Genomic DNA, 22789 nt, shown 5'->3' on the forward strand with positions numbered 1-22789 from the left:
TATGTCTCTGTATGAAAGAAAAGTTCACATAGAACATAAACTGGTTTGCATAGAAGAAAAACAAAACGTTTTAAAGAAAAGGAGACAAAACAATCAACACAGCAAATGGAGATATATTCCTCTGAATCTGTGTTTTTCACATGAAACTCAAGGATACATTGCTTGTTAATTTTCAAAATATGCAACAGAATCTTTTTGAAAAGAGATTGGCAGCAGGTGGCTGAGTGTTTTATTAGGCTACACCTATTCATGCATTGTTCTGAAAACCCTTTTTCTTCATTCAATCACAAAAGGACCATCTGCTTCCTTTATACTTACACTTCTTTTTCAACTAACAAAAAAGCAAAGCACTATACTAGTTATTTGAATTAATGAATAACAAATAATAATAAAACTCCACACTGTGGTGGAAGAAAAATGAATAGCTTGCCTACAGTTTCAAAATAACAATTAATTTGAATATGTATTTCTGCTGTTCTGCTTAATTACTAAATTAGTCCACAGAAACTTTATTTTATTTATATATATATATATATATATATATATATATATATATATATATATATATATAAAAAAATATATATATATCTGAAGGATATGATAACCAGTAATAGGAATGTATATTACGGAGGCACTGTATCCATACCTGTCACTGCATGCACTATTATTATCTAGAAGAAATCTAAAGAGGAAAATCATTCAGTGGATATAGAAAAGTCTAATCTGACACCATGCAAAGCAGCCTACATGGCCATAATAAAAACTCTCTCTCTTAAGGTTCGTTTAGCAGTTGACCTTTGAATGACTGGCGGTGAGTCACTTTTCAAAGTGTGTTTGACAGGCGGTGAAGAGATGATTTAATCTCTAAAAGTCTGCACCATGGGGCAGTTGCAACTTGGCCCTATTCACTTGAATGCACCAAGGGGGAGGGCAGAATTATTGCCTCACCATGATATGTGTATACACCCATATAGCTGCCTTTGCAGCTTAGGTTGGTAAAAATGTGTCTCAAACACCTGTTATTATTCTCCCCCCCCCAACTGCAGATGTAAGCAAAGCCTTATAGTGGCCTTTTTAGATAAGTGTGTATTAATTTGAAGTAGAAAAATAAACTAAACCTTTGTTTCTATGTTTAATTTTTTGTCTATCTAATGTGAAATTGTGTAGGACTGCACCTAGCCTTTAAACTAGAGTACCGTGCGATTGTTCAACTAAAAGAATGGTAGTTGATGGTCAAGTATTTCTGTATGATCATTTTGAGCTAAAAACTTACTATCATGACCCACTGAAAAACTTCCTACAACTCCTATGGGTTAGAAAAGACTTTTCTCTTTTTTGGCAGACCTCTTTTTCCAACGCTGCCTGCAGAACATGCACAATGCAGTCTAATATGTCAACTGAAAGGATGGTGCAACTCCATCATGCTACATTATCACTGGTTGCCCTATGGGGGACTGGGGAAGGAAGCTTCCACAAAGCTGGCATTGGCAGCTGTAAATTAATGATGGAACAGCACTGAGCTGTCAGTGGGGTATTGGCAGCTGTGAATCAATGATGGAAGAACACTGAGCTGTCAGTGGTAAGTTTGCTATATTTATTATTACTGCATTATTCACTGATTGCAAGGGCTCCTTTTACTCCCCCTCCCCCCACCCAAGTTCTGCTTTATATTAATAGGATGAACATAATGGTTTGTTAACAGGTACATTTCATTCTCAGGTGTAACTGTTTTCTTGCCCAGTGAGCTTTAAAAATAATGATCAAGGTAGCTCCAATAATTTATTTTTAAAACCCATCTCAGCAAAAACAAGGTCTCCCAATATCTATCTCTGTGTTATGTGATTAGGGGAAATATTATTGAACATTTCCTAAACAAAAGCCACTGCAACAATGTTTGCATATGCTGCCTTGTAATATCATATAATCATGGTAAAATAGATACTATTGTTGGCAAATTTGATGGGCCACATACACATTTCACCTGCTCCAATTGTTTTAAAAGAATTGTGGTCAAACACTGCACCCAGGCTACGTCAATAAAAAGTCAACAATAGCTTGACTCTTTGACATATAGTATTTGATCTATGACATGTATGATGCTACAGTGCTATCTAGAGTTTGAGTTAGAATATGCTTCTCTCATAGAGACTGATGTAGAAAGGAAGAGATAAAGGTATATACTCATGTGGGAGTGGCTACCTAAACTTTTTAAAAATCAGGCCAGCAGCATAAGCTGAAAAGGGGCTCCATAACAACAAGAGCTAAGAAAAGTCTTATTTGGTAGTAGAGACTGGTGAAAAATCATAACTTTTTGTTTCTTTTTTTAAACAGGTTTAGGGTTGGGATAAGAATAGTGGGGTGGGGGGTTTAAGAGATAAGCTTTAATATAAGCAAGTAGCTGAAGCATCACATAGATTTTAATTTTAAAACATCTTTCAAAACACTGGGCTCATATTCTAAAAGGACAACTTTAGCACTGATGGGATCAACACAGTATACACTGATCTCTATAGTTCTCCTACCATTATTTTCCCAATACCCTTGTTTTGATCCACATTCTGACAGATATTCTTTAATCGTTACACTTCCACTTTTGAATTGATATAAACAGTCTGCTGTTGAAGATGATTATTATTTTCAGTCCTTATAATGCAGTGATGTATATCGCCTTAGCAGCAAAAATGGCAATGTTAAAGTGTTGGAAATGTGTTAGAAAAAAGGAGAACCCCCTCAAATCAAATACTAAGGCACATTTACTGCAGGAGTCAATCCTGTACAAGAGAGATTGCTTTGTCAAGGTCATTGTAAGAAAAAAATGCTTTACTTTTATTTTCCTAGCCGAAGGAGAAAAAAATAATTCCAATTTACATTGCTGAATAGGGAGAAAGACTACAAATATAGTGACTAGAGAGAAATATAGAAGTATGTCATAAAAACATAGCTGCATATTTGTAAAGTGCATTATTGCACTATATAGGCTATCTGTGATATCTCTCGTTATTATTGGCCTTGATCCAGTGAAGATTTCAACCACTTTAAATGGTTTCGACTCTGCTGGTCAAGTACCACTCTCAACTTTTAAAACAGAAATATAGCATTACTTTAACCACTATTTTTTACTTTTTTCTATAAAACATATCCAATAATAAAAAAAATTATTCATAAATGTAGGACAAAATGTATTCTGCTACAGAAATATAGCATTACTTTAACCACTTGCCCTCCAGAAGATTTACCCCCCTTCATGACCAGGCCATTTTTTGCTATATGGTGCTGTGCTACTTTAACTGACAGGTGCGTGGTAATGCAACACTGTACACAAATTAAATTTTTTTTTTTTTTGCGCTATAAATGAATACGACCAAAAATAAAAAAAAAACAATTTTTTACTTTTTGCTATAATATATATATATATATATATATATATATATATATCTTCAAAAATGTAGGCCAAACTGTATTCTACTATATGTCCATGGTAAAAACAAAACAAAACAATATGTGTATATTAATTGGTACAGTACATTAATCGGTACTGCGATAGTACGTCGGGCATTCTGACACTGAGTGGGAACTAACTGCCACTGACATTTACAGTGATCAGTGCTAATAAAAAGCACTAACACTGTACTAATGACACTGTGCAGGAAGGGGTTAACATTTGGGGTGATCAAAGGGTTAACTGTGTGTTAGGGAGTGATTTAACTATGTACTGTGTAGTGTTTTACTAGGGGATGTGTTGGTTTTTATCTCCCTGCTTTGCAGAGGGTTAAAAACCAGCATGTCCTCACTGACAGGAGAGGGATTTGTGTTGTTCACATGCACAGATCTTTCTCCTGTCAGCTTCTACGCCCATCGTTGATTCCCAGTCAGGAATCAGTGGCCGGGATCCAGTGATTGACACCTACAGGAGCCAATAACAGGTGCAGGTATGACGACGTGCACGCCCCCTACCCAGAAACGCAGAATCACACATATATATATATATATATATATATATATATATATATATATATATAAATATACACGTGATTTCTGCGCAAAGCATGGCAGTTGACAAATGGTTAAAGTGGACCTGTACTTAAAATATTAAGTTTGTCCGTCTAAGAGGGATTCATTAGCATGTCACAAAGCAACAAGTTTAAAAATGTACCTAAATTAGAAGCAAACACATCTGACAGTGCCCATAGTCTCACTGTTCTAGCCTCAGAGGTACCTCTCAGGTCTGTCGTCATCAGAGTACTACTCCCCCCCCCACACACTTCTTTTTATGATTACTGGATTACACTGCTAGTGTCATCAGCGGGCAGGGTCTACTAATAGGCAAAGCTGCCAAGTGATAGCTTGTGCCCCCACTTATATGGAAGCCTTCCCACAGCGCTATGGAATGGATAATAAAGTGAACATAGGGAAAGAGCAGATGTAGAATTTCTGCTGACAGTGATACAGGGATGTGCGATTCCTATTGCCTGACGCCTGGGACATGCAGTTCCAGGTGTATTATGTTTCCTTTTTGCATTGAAATTTAAAAATGTGTATTTTTTCCCCAAAAAATGCATTTGAAAAAACCACTGCGCGAATACCGTGTGACATGCATGAAAAATGGCAACACCCAACAACTTATTCTCTAGGGCCTCTGTTTTAAATGAAAAACAAAAAGTCAAAATTAAAAGTCATCATAAAGCCCCTTTCATTTTTAAAAGCCCCAGACATTCATAAAATCTCCTCTGCCTAATAAAGGAAAAAACATCAACCCTTCATATTTCCCATGCTGGCAACATTTTTTATTTTTTTTTTAATCAGGACAAGTAGATTGTCAAGAGGGATAAGTAGATTAAGACCCCAATTAAGCCCTTGGACAAGTAGTTTTTAAAAAAAATTTCACACTCCGTGATATATAATTTAAGACTGAGTAGTCTCACGTTGTTTGTAATATAAGTTTTACTGAGTCTAGGTCCACTTTATTGGACTTTCTTCCAGTGTAACTCATAGAAAGATGCACCCTTTAAATAACAGGATTTATGGTTGACTTTTGGGAAATGGGGCATTAGAAGTGTGGCTTATTTATGATGGCACATTGTTTATAGATTCTTAAACTTTCACTCAAATCAGTACCCATATTTGAACAGGAAAACACTGATTTAGCTATGCCGTGTCCTTTCCTGCTGCTTAACCTATTAATGATGAAGGTAAAACAAACCTTAAAGGGAATGTAAACCCTTACATATACCCAGTGAAGTGACTAGTCTCAGGTGATACAAGAGGTGAAGAAATCCTCCTACATAAGTTGTGCCTGTTTGTGGCCATTTGTCCTGTACATCCTTGTAAAGCTCAGAGATGAAAAGGATTTTTCACAGACTCCCAAAGTGGGGGTGGAAAGCTGCAGTTACACATTGTACAAGAGCTCTGAAAGCTGACTGGAGGGAAGGGAAACACTCCCTCCCTTGTCACCTTTTTAACTCTTGGTGTCACATAACGTTTGCCAGACGTGACTCATGCTCACAACAGAGGAACCAGACAGCAGAGAGAAATGCCACTTAGTGCTTTGGAGAGGAGCAATTAAACACTATAGAAATATGTGCTTAGTTCAGATTTCATGTTTCAGGTTTACACCCTCTTTAATGCCTAAACCAAGTTTTGCAACTTTAGCATGTGTTAGTAAAACTGTACAAATCTTTGCAGAAACTTAGTGTATCCAGATGTACACATCTGGACATCTTATATTCAAAAGATTAAACCCCACAGTCTAAAATTGACCTGTAGGGCATTTTCTGCTGTAATAAGCATGAGCTGACAACAGTCAAACAGATTGCCACCACCACTCAACTGTCCAACAGTGAGTTGAGGGTGGGATGGGGATACAGATAACGCACTCCAGATGGAAAAAGAGGCTGGAACAGGCTTTTAACTGAGGGTGCAAAAAAATGCTGCCTCTGTCAGAGTAGACTGTTTACAGCAACAAGCAGAAAGTGGATAGGAGAATATAACCCACATTTAAAATGTGCCATATTTTCCATTTGTGCTTCAGGACAGAGAGTCTAAATATACATATAGTACAGGGGTTCTTCAAAAAGTTTCCACACTTTTTTAAAAACACACACATATACATGTATAAAAGTGTGGAAACTTTTTGAAGACCCCTCATACATTTACTGTAAGTTTTATGTAGGGTGATCACCAGATAAATTGTGCTCTCGCTGTTAAATTATGTAAAAAAAATTAAAGTAAAAAGCAAATTTTAGATTACTAGATTAGCACATTTTATGGTTCTTGGGTAGAACTTCAAGTGCTTGAGTTTACTTGAGTTTACTTACGTGAAAGAAGATTATGAATACTTGTGAATTTATGTACTGATCAAGGTTCTTTTTCGCCCCCTAATCAGTGCATATATCTCTTTAATCATGCACATCTAGGTTCAATAAACTGTACAATGTTACCATACTGCCGTTTACAGCACTGGCAAAATGTGAGATATATAAGTAATTAAGCCATTGTAATGTTCCCTCAAACATTTGTCACCTTTGTATCCATCCTTTGTCAGCTTTGTTGTCTACACAGCTGTATTTCATAATGATCAAAACCTCAAAAATTTCAAACTGATGCTTGGGGGTCCAATTAGATGTTCTTTCTGCTTTGCATTGTAATTCTAGAGAAATTAGCAATTGTTTTAAACTGTTTGGTATAATTAACATAATTCATTTCTGCACTAATATGTAAAACAAATAGTCTTGTTGCTTTTGCTTTTTTAGTGCTGGAAACATAGAATCTGACTATAGAAGGAAACATTTAACAATTTTGAACATTGTTTAGCTAGTTGTATATGCTACTTTATTACCTTTAGGGTACCCTAATAGGCCATCAAATCAACATTTAAATTTGCCTTTTACAGGTTATCTAGGTTGGGATAGCTAGTGAGATTATGGTAAGAAAGGCCAAAAAGAATCAAAAAGCCTTCCACTAAAGCACTGTATAGTGCACAATTTATTGTCTTATAGTAACAGCACTGTAGCAAGTACCTTTATAACCAAGTCAGTGGTAGCAATACAAATGCATTGAGCATCTTGTATATACCTTTAGTCATGTTTTTAGTGCCCCAGTAGCCTGAAACTCAGAGAGCTCAGTTATGTGAAGCTCAACTTAGTTTAGCTCTGGCACATCCTCCTGCCTTTCACACCTTACTATTAATCAGTTGTATTTGTGGTATATTGGAGGAAGGAACATTTGATGGGGGGCAACTTTTGATGTTTTTGACATCAGCTTCAGATGCTCCTAAGAATCTTTAGATCTCAGTAACAGGTGTATTTGACCTGCAGTTGATCTAATAATGACTTGCATTCAACTTGCTTTAAGCTACTTTTGCATTCGTATAGGTTTGTAAAGGGAAAGAAGCAGTTCTGATGCAAACAAAAGCCCATCTACACAGGTCTATAGAGTGGTCAGCCAGATGATCTCTTTTGGCCATAGACTTGACATTGTCATTCAATCTGGCAAGAAACAGCTGGTTTGAGTGATGATTATCTCATGTCATTAGGAGATACATAGATTTGAAGATTACTTGATAGCAGAAGTGCAAACAATGACTAAATAATTTTTCTTAATGCACTGTGTTTATCACAGGACAACACACATTTTGGTATCTCGAATGTTATACCTGTTCCTGGGTATATCTGACCCACTGATTCCAAAAATCAGCTTAATTTTGAGATACAGCATAAATGCCATATCCCATTCTTCACCTTAATTGCTCGTCAAAAATCAGGATATTTTAATGTAGTTTTTTATTTAATCATTTTGTACTATGGAAGAAACATAAAAAAGTAGCCATAATCTCTACAGTGATCGATCTGCAAAAATGAAACAATATGAGTGTCAATATACACACATGTCCTATATGATCATAACTTTAACTTAAAGTAATAACTTACACTTTAAAATTGAAAAAAAGCTGAAAGCTGGAAGTATGTAATCACTCTCACTATATCTGCTAACTTGTACTCAAAAACACAAACTAGATAACAGAAAAACAAGTTGATCAGCAAGATAGTTCCAAAAACTGGCTAAAAATTAAATACATGTAACCATACCTAAGAAACTAGAGCTGATGCATTCTAGCCAATGCAATTTTATGAATCAGCTCCCCACATAACCCCAAGAACAGGTCTAAAAATCAAGGCATCAAGAAAAAAGATTTTTTTTGTGGGCTGTTTAAAATAGGGATTACACATTCTTGTTCAGTTCCCTAAACCACATTTAGAAAATAAATGTATGGTTGATGCAAAGTAAATGATCATTTTCATTGCTTTATCACTGCAAATGTGACATTACAATTTAACAAGGGGCCAATTACTGCTTCACAGCAATTTTGTCATCACAGAGTTTAGTATTTTAACAGACTAGGTATTGGCTGGGAGATCCGATAAAGAGTAACTTTTGCTAAACAGGTGCAAAGTTAGAAAAAAAATGCAAAGTGCATGCACATGCTACATAATAATACAAAATAGAATATGAAAACTGCACAAACAAGGATTCTTCACAACAATTCTTCACAGATAGTTGTGGGAAATGGAGTTAAATAGGCATACTCCTGCATCTGAGTATGGTGAGTAAAATTGGCACTCTCCTACAATATGATGTAGAGTACATTTGTCACGGCAGCTCCTTCATGTTTCCCTGTCTCTGAGAATATACATCTGCTTCCCTGGAGACTGACAAGAAAAGTAATGGCAGCCATCTAAAATTACTCTAACAGAGTATTTTTACACCTTGGAGTCACAGGTGGTTGTGTATAGCCAAAGCCAGAAGCCTAAACAAGTCAATGACAGGCTGCTAAATGCGGCTGCTGTATGCACACAGTTTGCATCCAGGGTTGATCATCTGTCCCTGTATGCATGTTACTGTTTGGATGTGCACACAGCCATGGCATCTGTCACCCTTTCATTGATACAGGCTGCTGTACATAAACATCTATGACTCCAGGGCTCAGAAATACTATGAATTGTGTCGGTGTATGGCCCTCTGCAACTGTGTCACTGAGCTCTAAGGAACTCAGCTGTAAGAAAATACTGCTGCATTGTTATAAAGGAAGTCCCATCATGTTCCCATGTCTCTGAGCAAATATAGCTTTTTCACCGAGGCTTGACAGGGAAAATTAAACCGGTCATCTCCCATCTACGGATCTCAACCAAAAAACTACTGTATAGAAAAGTCTGCTTCATTGCCCTAAAGGAAGTCCCATCATGTTCCTATATCTATGAGCAAATGTAGCTTTTTCACCGAGGCTTGACAGGGAAAATTAAGCCGGCCATCTCCCATCTACGGAACTCATCCACAAAACTACTGTATAGAAGAGTCTGCTGCATTGTCTTAAAGGAAGTCCCATCATGTTCCCATGTCTCTGAGCATATTTAGCTTCTTCATCGGGACTTGACAGGGAAAATTAAAGCAGTCATCTGCCATTTAAGGAACTCATCCAAAAAACTACTATATAGAAAGGTCTGCTGCATTGTCTGAAAGGAAGTCCCATTATGTTCCCATGTCTTTGAGCATATGTTGCTTCTTCACAGAGGAATGATAGGGAACCTAAGTCAGCCATCTCCCCTCTATGGAAGTCAGTCTTAAGCTCCTGTAAAGAAAAGTCTGCTGCATTATAGGCCAATCATGGACATAACCAGGGAGGCCAAATAAAAAAAAAAAGCTGCCATATACTATAAAATTAATGTACTTCCTTATAGATAGAACAAAGAGGAAAATTTGTTATAACTTTTAAATGTCATTAAATAGTAACTGGCACCAGTCCCTTTTAATATCTCCAAATGTTTACATTACAACACCATCAGTACAGCAAAGATCCAATGATTAAATAAAACATTTTTTCACCTAACTTGTAATTTCTGCATTATACATTATTATTTATAATCTGTCCTAAAAATTTTGTACTTTCCTTCTGTACTTTACTGTTTACCAGATTGCACGCAGTTCATGAACAAATATACAATTCTACAAGGGAATGAATATCACACAACGGAAATGGTTTACTAGAGAGAAATATTTGTACATTTCACACTTAAGATGTGATTCCAGCTCTATGTGTCAGATTTAAAATAACAAGCTGCTGGCACAGCAAATAAAGATTGTAATCAACAAGAAAGCAAAAGTCGTGGCACAACATTTTTCAAAATGCTATCAATTTTATAATTCACAGTATGTACAGTAAGCTTTCAGATGTACTTTCCACAGAAATAAACACAGGACCGTATCCATACATGCTTGAATGGATAAATAGATATGAACAAGCAGGATTGTGCAAATATGTACAAAATATTTAGGTATATGGCTCCAGGATTTGAGGATGTTCATCATTCCTTAACAAGAACTAGAAACGATCATTTGACCAGCAGGCTATGTACTGTATATCTTTTGTATCTGGGACTTCATCTTGTCAATAGCAGATAAAAAAGAGATTTAAGGTTGGATAAATGTGCCAGTTTGCCAACTGTTACCTCCAATTTTAAACAGTGGCATAAAAAAAAAAAATACAAATGAATAAATCGGTTTTTATCTTGGCAAATAAACTTGCCTAATTAGAGGCACTCCCTATACAATATACTAGTCATTCTCTGTGCTTTTCTTTTTATTTACTTCTTATTTATTTGGAAAAAAAAAAAATCCAAGCACAGGCAAGTTAGATGATAACAATTTTCTACTGGCAAAAGCACCCACTATTCAGGTAAGGAAGAGGAGAGGAGCATGGGGATGGTGTATGCCACCATGCTTCATGTTACCCCTAAATATGGGTGTAATATGAAACATGTTCTAAAAAGGAGGACTTGGCCTTTCAAGCAAACATTGCATGCAACAATTGAGCAATGTAACAATTTCACATTTGAGTAATAACAATCATGTATAAACAGGAGAATTGCGTGATTACTGGCTAATATTTTTCAACATGCTGACTAATCCCCATGTCTCATGAGAAATTATTCTATTTTGTACAACTGAGACCAGAGGAAAAGGCTTGGACTTCTAACTTGCTAATATTCTCAATGCAGGATTTGCAATGAGAATCTGTAATTTTGTACCCTACTCTTCTTCTGTATTTTCAAATATTAGGAAAGAAATCCTTTCTGGTGAAGTAAATAGCTTTTTTTGTTCAAATTTCTACAAGCATAAACGTTTCAAAGAAAGGAAAAATATACTAACCTGCTGCATTGCTGGTGAATGCAAAGCTGTTTGACTCTGCATCTGTAGCTGGTTTCCAATTGACTGCTGCATTGACATTGACTGGTGTTGCTGCATGTGCAGATGCTGGTGGAGAGGTGGACTCATCTGAAGAGATGGAGGGGGAGAAACAGCCATGCTTGCTAGAGAAACAGTCACTGGCATTTGGTTGCTGGGTTTGGGAGCTATGTTCCTGTTGATTCCAGGATGCATGGTGGATAAATGTGGGTTCATTGTTGACTGTTGGTGATAAGGGGAACTGAGATACAGTGTAGAGTGTGCCTGTGTGGGTCCATGGAACACTGGAGGCTTTGAATTCATCATCTGAGATTGCTGTGATGTCTTATTATCAAGAGGGTCACTGTAGCTCTATTGGAAAAAAATATACAATGTTTAAATTACTCAATAGCTTTACCTTATTAACACACAAAGACAATCACATTACAGCTCATATTTTTCTAGCAAGGTTTAAAAATGAAGGTACAACTTTGATCACAAGCTGTGACCCACAGTTGCCATTGTCTTTCTCTTTATACATAGAATACTTGTAGTACACTATAAAGAAGTAATCATTTTCACATCTTGCTGGCCAGGGAATAAGAACATTCTCTTTGTGGCCAAAGACTGTATTTTTATGGTTTACAGTATTTCTTAAAAGGCTTGCAGTGATATTTTATTTTTGCTACATGTCATGTTGTATTTAAATTGAAGAGATGGTGATCATAAAAGAAACCATTACTTGGAGCTATTTACTTTAGAATAGAAAATCAGGGCAATTATGAAAACAGATGATATCAGCATTTACTGTTCTTGGCCTTGTAATATCCAAGTAATGTTTGGACTGGAAAAAAAATGTATATTTTGGTCTCACCAGTAACATGTAAACTGGACAGAGAATTGTTAGGAAAATTGAGTCCTTTTAGTACCACCTACTTGGAAAGTGATATTAAGAAGCAGGTAACATATGAAAGACTATGACTCAATGCACTTTTGTCTGGCAAATAAAATTAGCAGTAACTAATGTTGGATACTAAAGCTATGCCATAAGAGGGAGTACAATGGGAAAAAGTTATCATAGCAATACTTAAAAAGGTACAGTCGTGACCAGGAACATTTTTAAAATTATTAACAAAAAAGTAAAGTTGACACAGGTCACTTTATAATTTCCGGGGAAAATATCCTCACAGGAAGAGGGTATCCCAATTAGGGATGAGCTGAATGTACCTGGGTTCGGTTCGAGGCAGGTTTGCAGAAAATGACTGATGTTCTGGTGTCAATAGAAGCCAACAAGAGACCAATGTTAAAAAACAGTAATGGTCATTTTCTAGGTTAATAGGCAAGTGATTGTCAAGCAAATCATATGGGGGTTGGAAATGCCCTAGAGAACACGTACCGATGCAACAAAAAGTTTTTTTTATAAATTCTTTTGGCAGTGAACAGCAAGTTTATTAATGCTTTGAGGGGGGATTAAAATGCAAAATCCCTAAATATCATGTCTGTGAGATACCCTTAATCTGCCTGTGAAGTGGTGTTTAAAATGCTGTTTAACTTGCTGACAAATTACAACTTTGGTTGCTTTAATTCTGATTGCATAGATAGTGTCTGGGGAGTCCCCTCATCTTCAGAAAAAATGGTGTGGAGTTCCCCTTAAAACACATACTAAAACCTTATAATTAATGAGGAGACTACACACCAAAAAAAAAAAAAAAAAAAGCATGGGGTTTCTCCCAATAATCCATTTAGACCCTTATCTGAGCATGTAGACTGATAGGCCATGAAAGGGAGGTTAAACGTCAGGCTCAGATCGTTGCAGCACATCTGACTGGAAGTGGAAGTGGGTACCTGTCAAAACCAGGTATCTGCTCCTCCCCAAAAAGTGCCAAATGTGGAAGTGGGGGGGGGGCAAACAAGGAGAACCTCCCCTTTTGGGTGAATTTCCACTTTAACATTCACTTTAATGGTTGAATGACAGAAGGTATGGTTAAGCACAAGTATGGGCAGGATTTAATCAAGCCTAAAATCTCCCCAATAAAGCACAGGTCAATTCTAATCAGTCAGTTATACTTTCAGTGTTGCTTTTGTTCATAGCTGTATAATGGATCTTTCCTGTTAGTGGTCTCAATTGAATGTTCTTCTCTGGAAGGTATAAATAGCTCTTTTGTCTTGACTAGAATCAAAATGCTGATTAACCTTACTAAATACAAACTAAACTAAAACTGAATCTGTGCAGAAATATTTATATGGATTGAAGTTTAGTATGACCACTGAAATCTTGGTGTTTACTTAATGTAAACTGCTAGTTCTGGTTAGTGAAAAGATCATTAGTGTGATAAATTGCATGTTCAGTGGCCGGAATTTGATTGATCTTCACCTACCCCCTCAAGGGGCTGGCAGCACATTACAAATTCAATTAATGAATGCATTGGTCTGGGTCAATTTATGGAGTGAATATACATTATTTCTCCTGAGTAATGTTTCACTAAAGAATGTAGTTTATACATTTACACAATGTAAACATGCAGTGAATAGAACAACATGCCTTCATCAGATCAGTTAAAAATACTGTCTTTAATTAAAATAACACTTAACCTCACAGTAATAATACATTTGAATCCCTATAGCCAGCTGTTTATAATTTTTTTAATGTATTCTCTTGCAGTGGCCTTTCCCTAACATAATGGGGCTTGATTATTGTAAATAGTACTAACCTTTTAGAAATTATTTGTAATTATTTTAGTTAAAGGATCAGGAGATTGGAACCCTAAGATGCTTGCCCCAGGTGCTGGCATATTTGTGTGCACCTCACCATGAACACAAAACAGAAGCCAAAGCTAGACATGAGTGACCAGAGACAAGACCACTGCCATTAATGTGTGCATCCAGAAACTCAAACAGGAGTCAAAGGAAATACATTATAAGGAGCCTTTATCATATGGTTTGTGCAGAGGGATCTTCAGTAGTTCTGCACTTGTCTGACCTAAGCTATTATTCTTCGATTAATAGAATGCATTCAAATATGGATATAGTAAATACAAAATTCACATGTAGCTCTAAAATAATGTAATATAGGATGATAGTTAAAAAGTTACACAATAATTAATGCACTATCATGTACTACTTTCCTCACACAATGTAATTTGTTTATGTATAAAGTAAAATAAATCTAATCAAAAGACAGTGTCTCAGATGGTGAGCTGTATATTTGGTCCAAACAGAAGAGGAAAAAAGTGACGGATCCTGGTTGTCAATAATTGCTAAGCAAGCAGTGGGTGCTTGCACCTGCTGTGTCCTTATAAACTACTGACGTCACCTGGCTTATTCATTTATATGGCCGGGGATGGGGGTGTGTGTGTGACATCAATGATTAAATATGGCCACATGGACATATTTGGGCAGTGATGTCATCATTATCCCCCCCCCCCCTTCCTTTATATTGTTCACATAGCTGTCATTCGGTAACTGGCCTTCGTTGGGTTAGAGTCGGCTGTTTTTTTCTTTCAGTGAGCATAAGGCATTGTTGATGTACATTGTGGGGCTTTTTATATTTTTCAATGAAAGGTTTTATCAAACCCTGTGCCTTTGTTTTTATTTATACTTTAATTTTATTAGTGAATGAGTAGGGGTACTAGGTATTGTGTACTATGGTCAGCCAGAGGGGGCTCTAAGCTATTTTTTTTTCATTCTTGCAGTGGGATGTGCTGCAACAAATGTGGAATTTACAAAGAAAGAATTATACAGTTAAAAAAGGCACACAGACCCTCCAAAGGCCCCCAGTAATATACAGCCGACTCTTAACAGTCTGCTATGTATTTTGGGGGAACATTGGAGGGTTCTGTGTTCATTTTTTTTAGAAGCCAACAGAAATAGCCAACAGTTCCCTGGTGCAGTGTCCAAGCCCTTCTCCCTCCACCCTATTGCTATTTTTGTATAAACCTTTTGCCTGTTAGTTCAGAAAAGGGCATTTTTGATTTGACAGATTCAGCTCCCATTGATTTCAATGGGGTCAGGATCTGAACTTCTTTGAAGTTCACTGAATGCTGCTCGAACTAAAACTAGGGCAGTCCAGTCCAATCAATATTTACCATATTCAGTGTCCCATCAGAAAGGGCTCTGTGTTATTTAGTCCAGCCATGACAGTTGTGGTATAACTGTGGCCAGGGGCGGACTGACAACTCATGGGGCCCCCGGGCAATAGGGGATCATGGGGCCCTTGTGTCCTTGCGAAAAATCAAAAAAGCCTATGAAAAAGGTACCAGGGGCATCTCATGGGGCCCCCTACTGACCCCGGGCCCTCGGACAGTGCCTGAGTTTCCAAATGGTCAGTCCACCCCTGACTGTGGCTCAATTCCTGATTTCTGTGGCTATAAACTTAGAAAAACATGTAGTCTGTGCCCTACAAAATTGGCCCTAGTGGACATGCATGTGGTCTGTGTTATATGTCAGTACCATATAAATACAAAGCATAAATAAATACATTTCCTCCATAAAAGAGGATTTCCTGTATATTCCTGTGAAAACTCCACTACAGCATATAAATGCTGAAGCTTTCTTCATGTCTTTGTCACAAAATTCCTAGTGCTCTACAAGGAGAATGTCCTACATATGGGATTACCAGAATATTTAGCAGTTATTGTTGCTATACTGTAGGATACTGGAGGCGTGATAGATCAATGACAATCCTAAAGATAAGGAAGAGACCTAATCCTTGCAGTTGGGGTGAGGATCCACTTTAAGCTGCAAGTTAAGTATACAGTTTACTTCCCTTACTGCTTATGCTGCATTTGCTGTTATAGTAATGGAACTGTTGTCTACATTGTGGAATCTTCTGACACACAAACATAGAGAAAGCAAGAAAACATAAATGAATGCCAACAGTGATCTGCACAAGCTGCTAGGATACATACGAATAAATGCTCTAATTATCACCCACTCAGGACTAAATTATTACTTTCATTACAGGTACATTTAAGTTGTAACTTGTTTTGAATCTCAAATATTAGTTGTAAAAAATGATTGCAGTAAATGAGTTTCCCATTTTTCGGTTGTGGAATGTTACATAATATTGGCAAGGCATTTAAGTAGTACTGGAAAAATGTATGGCATAAATATTTGACATTACCTTGGATACAAGACTTGCTCGATATGCAGCCAACTGCTTCAGATACTCTTTTTTGGCAGCTTCAGTTTTCTTCTTATACACCTGCAAGTAACACACATTTAAACATTTAATCATACAAAGCTTTTCAAAAATCTTGAAAATCTATTGCCTCTTCACTGAGGCATCTTGATGAATAAACCACAAGGATCTTACTAAGTCTAATGCATGCCTCTTACAACTCTAATAAAGCAATATAATCTGGCAATGTTGCAACATGACATTTGAGGCTTTTCTATAACAAATAGGCCAGCTTCTTAAGAACAGAAATAAAGTTTAGAAATTGATTCTTGGAATTTGATTGGTTTTATGAGCAACACTGACATTTTTATTTCTCCTGTATGCTTTATCCTGTCCCCAAGTTTTGATTTTCTTTGTACTGTGCCCCTAAAAATTCCAACTTTCTTGTGGAGCCATTGCTTAAAGTGAATTTATGGTGTTTCTGCATGTTTATATTGTGCTCAGGCCTAAAATAAATCATTTACTATCTTATATTCATTATTTCAAACAATCAGGTGGAGCTTCAGGCACACTCTGTCCACTTAAAGTGTAGTTAAACCCAGGACCCTGCATTCACTCTATCCGGTCCCCCACAGTACACAGAACATGAAAATGCAATTATTTTAGTAAATATAAACCGCTAAATACCTTTTGTCATCAGCAGTTAGAGCAGTCTTGTGACTTGTATCAGTGTCCAGCCGAGCACTGGTTAAAGCTTGTAGGAGGAGTTTTCATTTTGCTCTAGGAAGATACAGAACCCCCTGGCCTCAGCCTGTACAGTGCTGATTGGCCCTGTGCTGATCACATGCACTCTCCCAAGAAAAAAAACCCTCTCTAGCAATACACACCAAACTGAACATGTGTAGAGTGACTCCACACAATATGTCTTATTAGGAGATAATAGGGGGACACTGGAAGAAGGGGAGGATCAGAGATGTCTGGATCAAACAGCATTTTTACACAATGCAGAGGATTAACCCCGTAAGTTCCACAGTGAGTATAAAAGCATGCTTTACTGGCTGATTTTACTGTTGTGGGTTTAGTAACACTTTAAGAAATGTAATCTTATTTTTTTTTCCACGTTTATGACTGCTACAAATTAATCTAAATAAAATGATAGACCATGAACATCAAATAATGTCCACAGTTCTAGTTACTGTAAATGTTATTCTACCTGTATTTTCTTTAACTCCTTACCATCAGCCATATGTATTTATGTGTCAGGCAGGGCTTAAACACTGAGTTGCCACATATATCCATGCAGCCTGTAGCACTATCCTGTGCTGGGAGCATGCTTACTTGGCGCCCCAGCACTGTGACTGGTCACTGCTTACGACTGGGAATTGGGAGGATGAGCTCCCGATTGCAAGACCACTGTGATAGCCAATCACACTGATCACATAATTGGAAGCTCACCTAATGCCTGAAAGGGGTTAATGTTTTATAACAATACCAATATCTACTTTGAAATATCATGTAATTATCTCTGTTAGCAGGGGTTTTATTGCTGGAATATTGTATTAGTGAATTACAGTGTTGCAGTGCTATAAACCATAGGCCCAAAGTTTAATAGTTTGTTGTAACCAGTAGGACAAACCTCCAGATGCCAGGCGCTAAAATGTTACATTGGGGCAAATCATCTTTAAAGCCCAAGACATTGGCCATTTATAGAGTGATTAAGCAACGTGACTAGTGAATGTGTGAGCGCCAATAACGTGTAACTGATTTGACTGACATAAAATGAATGGTATTTCTGTGGCTCCAAGAAAAAGACATCAGTTTGCAGGCTCTGAGGATTTGTCAGCTCATAAGTGTAATTCTGCCTCTTCATATCCCTGCTGCTTCTAATTTAGCAGGACAGGCTTATAATTGAAGCAAATTAACTATTTACTCTTGCTACTTCTACCAGGGGAGGGAAGGACATACCAGCAGGACAGAATGCGTGGGAATTAAATCCTTCTCACTTGTGTCAAAATTGCCCTTCTATAACACATTAGCAGTAATTTCATGAGGCATCAAACATTGGAATAAATACTGAAGAATAAAATAATGAGGTGTTGCTGTTGAGTCAAACAGCTCTAGCTAATTTTATGGCATATGGATTATAAAGACTAAAAAGAGGCATATGTTACAATACTACAACAGTGTGCTTACACGTGTTACCTGATCATTACACTCCTGCTAAGATCCCTGAGTCTATATCTTTTTAATCAAGATTATAGGTTTAAACATCATTAGATAATTATCCATATATAGGTGTGTTTCTTACCAGAGCACAGAGAGCAGTCATAATCGGCACAATGCAATAGCCTATACCAACCAATCAGATTTCACCTTTAACCAGTTTGGAGCTGTCAGAATAGTTAATCATGATTGCTTATTGTTTGCTATTGGTTACTCTGTTTGCTATATTGCTGTTTGTCTTATGAAATAATGTTTACAAAGAAAAAAACCTATTAAAATACCATCCTTGCTAATTCACTGCTGTAAGAAAATCAATTACAGAGCAAGACACGTGGGGAGTGCAACTGGAAAGAGTTTTGCTCAGTGAAACCCTCACAGCTATTGATAAAAACCTATTGTGTGAACCATTCATAGACTTTCATTTAAATAGGTAAAGCAGTCAGCCACAGCCAAATACAGCATGCAGATATATTGGCTGACATATATATTTAGATAATTAAATGAATGACTTATATATTATGGCATATAATCAGTATTACTTGAGTTGACTATACTTACACACAGACATGCTGCACATAAAGACATCAGCTTTCTTTTAAATGTTGCGTTCAACTCAAAAATACAGCATTACGTTCACGCTCTTAGGACAAACATATGTACATTTGTCTCTTTGGCTAAAGCTTTCAGGTTGTTGATAGTCATGTAAACAAGGCCATTTTGTTTGCAATTTGCCAAATCTATTACAGCCATACTGTGTTTTCAATTAGAAAAGCAAAGAGAACATTGTACACTTCCATCTGGTTTAAGTTCAACCTTGCTTTCATTTTTCACTTAACGACCATTTTACAAAAGGAAAAAGGAAAATGACATTAGTGGTCCCTGTGAAATGTTAGACTGGTCTAAAAGCTAGAGACATGTTAAATCTCCCAAGTGTATGCAGCTAATTAATGAATATAGTGCGCCTTGTATGTAGGGAACTGCTCAGCAACTGCCTGGTAGTAATTAAACGGCTGGCTGCAGACTACAACTCTGTGCCCCAAATTATGGCTACTGTACTGATCTTAATTAAAACTTGATTTCACCTAGACAGGTAAATGTAGATGATAATGTTAATAAACCAATAATGGGATTTTCAGTTAAGTGTATGCAAAGCAGTATGTCTGTAAGGGTATTTATATTATGCTGCTGGATTATTTTTATTCTAATTTATACATTATGAGTGTTAAGCATAGGGGTGATTATAGCAAAGTGAGTATTCCAATATCATCTCCACATAAACTTTGCAGGTTTTCAGAAGAACATATAAACGAAATACAGAATGCATTGAAACCTTCAACAAAGGCAGGATTGTGCTGTTGTACACAAAATCATTCTATGCAAATAACATTTTCACTTCATTATTACATCTTTATTATATACCCGAAAGTGATTGTATAGGATTTTTATAATAACAAGCATGTCATACTTGCCTGCTCTGTTCAATGGTTTTCCACAGAGCAACCCTGATCCTTCTCTTCAGGGGGTCCCCTACTGGTGCTCCTGGTCTCTACCCCCCTCTGAGTGCCCCTTGCTATGGGGGCACACAAGTGGGATTCATCCTGAGTCGGACTCCATTGACACACACAGCACAGATTGGCCCTGCCCCCTACTCCCTCCTCACAGGCTATGATTGACAGAAACAGGAGCCAATGGCTCCCACTGCTGCCTCCATGTCTAGTAAGGAGGGAGAGAGAGGAGACCGCTGCTGCTCTTGGGCACAGCACTGGAACAAGATCGGGCTCAGGTAAGTATAACGGGAAAGGGTGGGAGATTAATTTAGGCAAAAAAAAACTGCCATTAAAACCACTTTAAGAGTCATATGAGGAAGTGAACTAGTAAATGAATAAAAAAATCATTGAACTAAATTCACAGTTGATAGCAGGGGAAACATGATCTTTGATGACTCTAAAACGCACTAATCATATGGAAATCAAATGGCAACTTAATGTATATGTTCCTATTACATTTTAAAAAATGCAATTCTTCCAAAGCTAAATTGTGGTTTAATAGCAAAGTGTATATGTGACATCAGTGGAGTTTGGTCATGATATATCTGTGGGTATGGTCCAACTGGCTATAGTTCTTATAATAAACCTTGCCACCGCTCTAGACAATTCAAAGTAATCATATGATAACAAAATGCGAAAGAAAAAAAATTACATTTAGTAAAAACAACATATCTAAATTGTGATAACCCAAAGCTACCAATCAAATTTCAGTTTACTAAAGTCACATCAATGAAAATTTAATTTTCTGGTTGGTCTGCGTTAACACACTTTGTAGCTGTCTGTTTTCATATTTAAAAAGGTAACTTAATACTAAAGATGAGTAGAAAATGTAGCCTTACCTTTACAAACAATAGACATTTTAAATATTTTTTTTTAGAACTGTGAAGTTAAGCTTTGTACAGACTCTCATTTATTATCAGAGCTTTGTGACCTATAGCTATAATTATATATGAATGGGAATCGTCAAGCATAATAAAAATTCAGCACATCTCTTCTGTAATAAATAAAGCAAATAATAGTACAAAATACTGTCTGAATCAAGGTCAGTTGTGTTCATAATGTGATTGATGTGCTAAGAAGTCAGTAAGAACCTCAATATTTTGTATAAGTAGCTAAGCATGAGAAATATTAGGCCAGATTCAATAAATTATACTTCAAAAAGAGATTCCACTAAAATATATCTATTATGTCTTCTTCACAAAAGGGCATTTTCATTATTTGCATAGTTAGATGTGCATTTGCTATTATTATAAGATCTCTTCTTCGATGATAAAAGAACAAAAAAATAAAATCTCAGCTAAAGACAGATCAATACTCTAAGGCATCATTCTATTACCACAAATGATAGTTATTTCATCTTTTTAATAGAATTCTTTTCTATATAGCAGTCATTTTCCATAGAACAATGTATTAATCTTACAAGAGCATTTGTCTTCTATAGAAAATTCAGCATTTTATAGAATACATCATATATATAACATATGAATACCATAACCTACCCAACCAGAAATATGCATTTATTAGGATATAAAGAAATGCAGTTGATGGTAATACAGTAAAAAAAAACACATAATATGTAGAAAATGTATACTGATTTTATTTAAACTGAATATACTTTTGTTATAAAATGTTTGTGATTACTTCTTATGTCCCAAATGGAGTACTTACTTGGTTTCCTAAATAACATTTAAAAAACTCCACCAAAAATAGAATTTTATTTTGAGTAGGGGTGATGTGTGAAGTACTATTTAAAACGATGGAGCACATCCAGTGAATAGTCAATACACACTGTGCCACAGATAAAAAATAACAAATGTTTTTTCTGACTAATCAGATTTCAAGCCAAAAAGTCACATATGAAATACACATTGGGTCAGCACTTAGCAGCTTAGCAATGAGGTGGGCTAAACAAGGCGTAGAGGAGTAAACCATTGTTTTGTGCTAATGGTACTTTATCAAGACGTTAAGACATAGTTATCAAGCTTAAAAGTAGAAAAGCAATTTCACTTTACTGGCCTTTGCCAGAAATTCACTTCACTTCGATCCTGATTTTTAGGATAATTTATCACAGTTTTAAAAGTTTACAATACTGACGTTATTTTTCAGTGAAGTCTGGCAAAATGTAGGAAAGAAATTACCTATTGTTATTCGGACAGAATTCAAATCCACCAGCATTTTAACTTAAAGTGCAAGTAAACCCTAACAACGAGCTTCTTTTATTTGATCCCCTTTTGGCCTGTTAGAGCTGAACTCAGGGGAAAACAAAAATCCTCTCTTAACATGGGGCTAATCCCGCACTGCAAGGGTTAAATGCTCATTAAGGGTTAGGGTACCATAAAAAGCAGTTTTAGGTCCTATGGACACTGGGTACACATGCATGCTGGTACAAAAAATATGTCATGTGGTCATGAGATTTGTTATCAGGTGATGATATGAGTACGTGCTTCCCACCTGGAAGTTTAGGAAAGTGGCACCTAAGAATGAAAATTGTGGCTGTAAACACAAAAAATGTAAAAGGCTTTAGAACTACTTTAATTATGGTAAACATAACTCCCCAACTCCTTTTTAACATCGCATGGATTGAAGGGGAAATATAAAAAAAAAGTTGTGTGAATGTAACAAATATAAAGGAATGGTTATTCCACTTTGGCTGAAAACATATTTTTATATATTTGATTTAATTTCT

At 36.4% G+C, this 22789-nt stretch overlaps 1 protein-coding gene across 2 annotated transcripts in view; it reads right to left on the reverse strand.

The window, feature by feature from the left end:
• Nucleotides 1-22789, reverse strand: part of TOX (thymocyte selection associated high mobility group box) — a 294268-nt gene that overhangs the window by 10773 nt on the left and 260706 nt on the right. For both annotated transcript variants that reach the window (XM_089685306.1, XM_089685308.1), the window contains 2 exons: nt 16337-16417; nt 11200-11586 (listed from right to left, as the gene is read on the reverse strand). In XM_089685306.1, coding sequence (XP_089541432.1) covers nt 11200-11586; nt 16337-16417 — 468 coding nt within the window. The remainder of the gene's footprint in view (nt 1-11199; nt 11587-16336; nt 16418-22789) is intronic.

The sequence above is a fragment of the Staurois parvus genome, unplaced genomic scaffold, assembly GCF_062004578.1.
Source record: "Staurois parvus isolate SC_StPar_1 unplaced genomic scaffold, SC_StPar_1.0 ptg000371l, whole genome shotgun sequence".
Lineage (NCBI taxonomy): Eukaryota > Metazoa > Chordata > Amphibia > Anura > Ranidae > Staurois > Staurois parvus.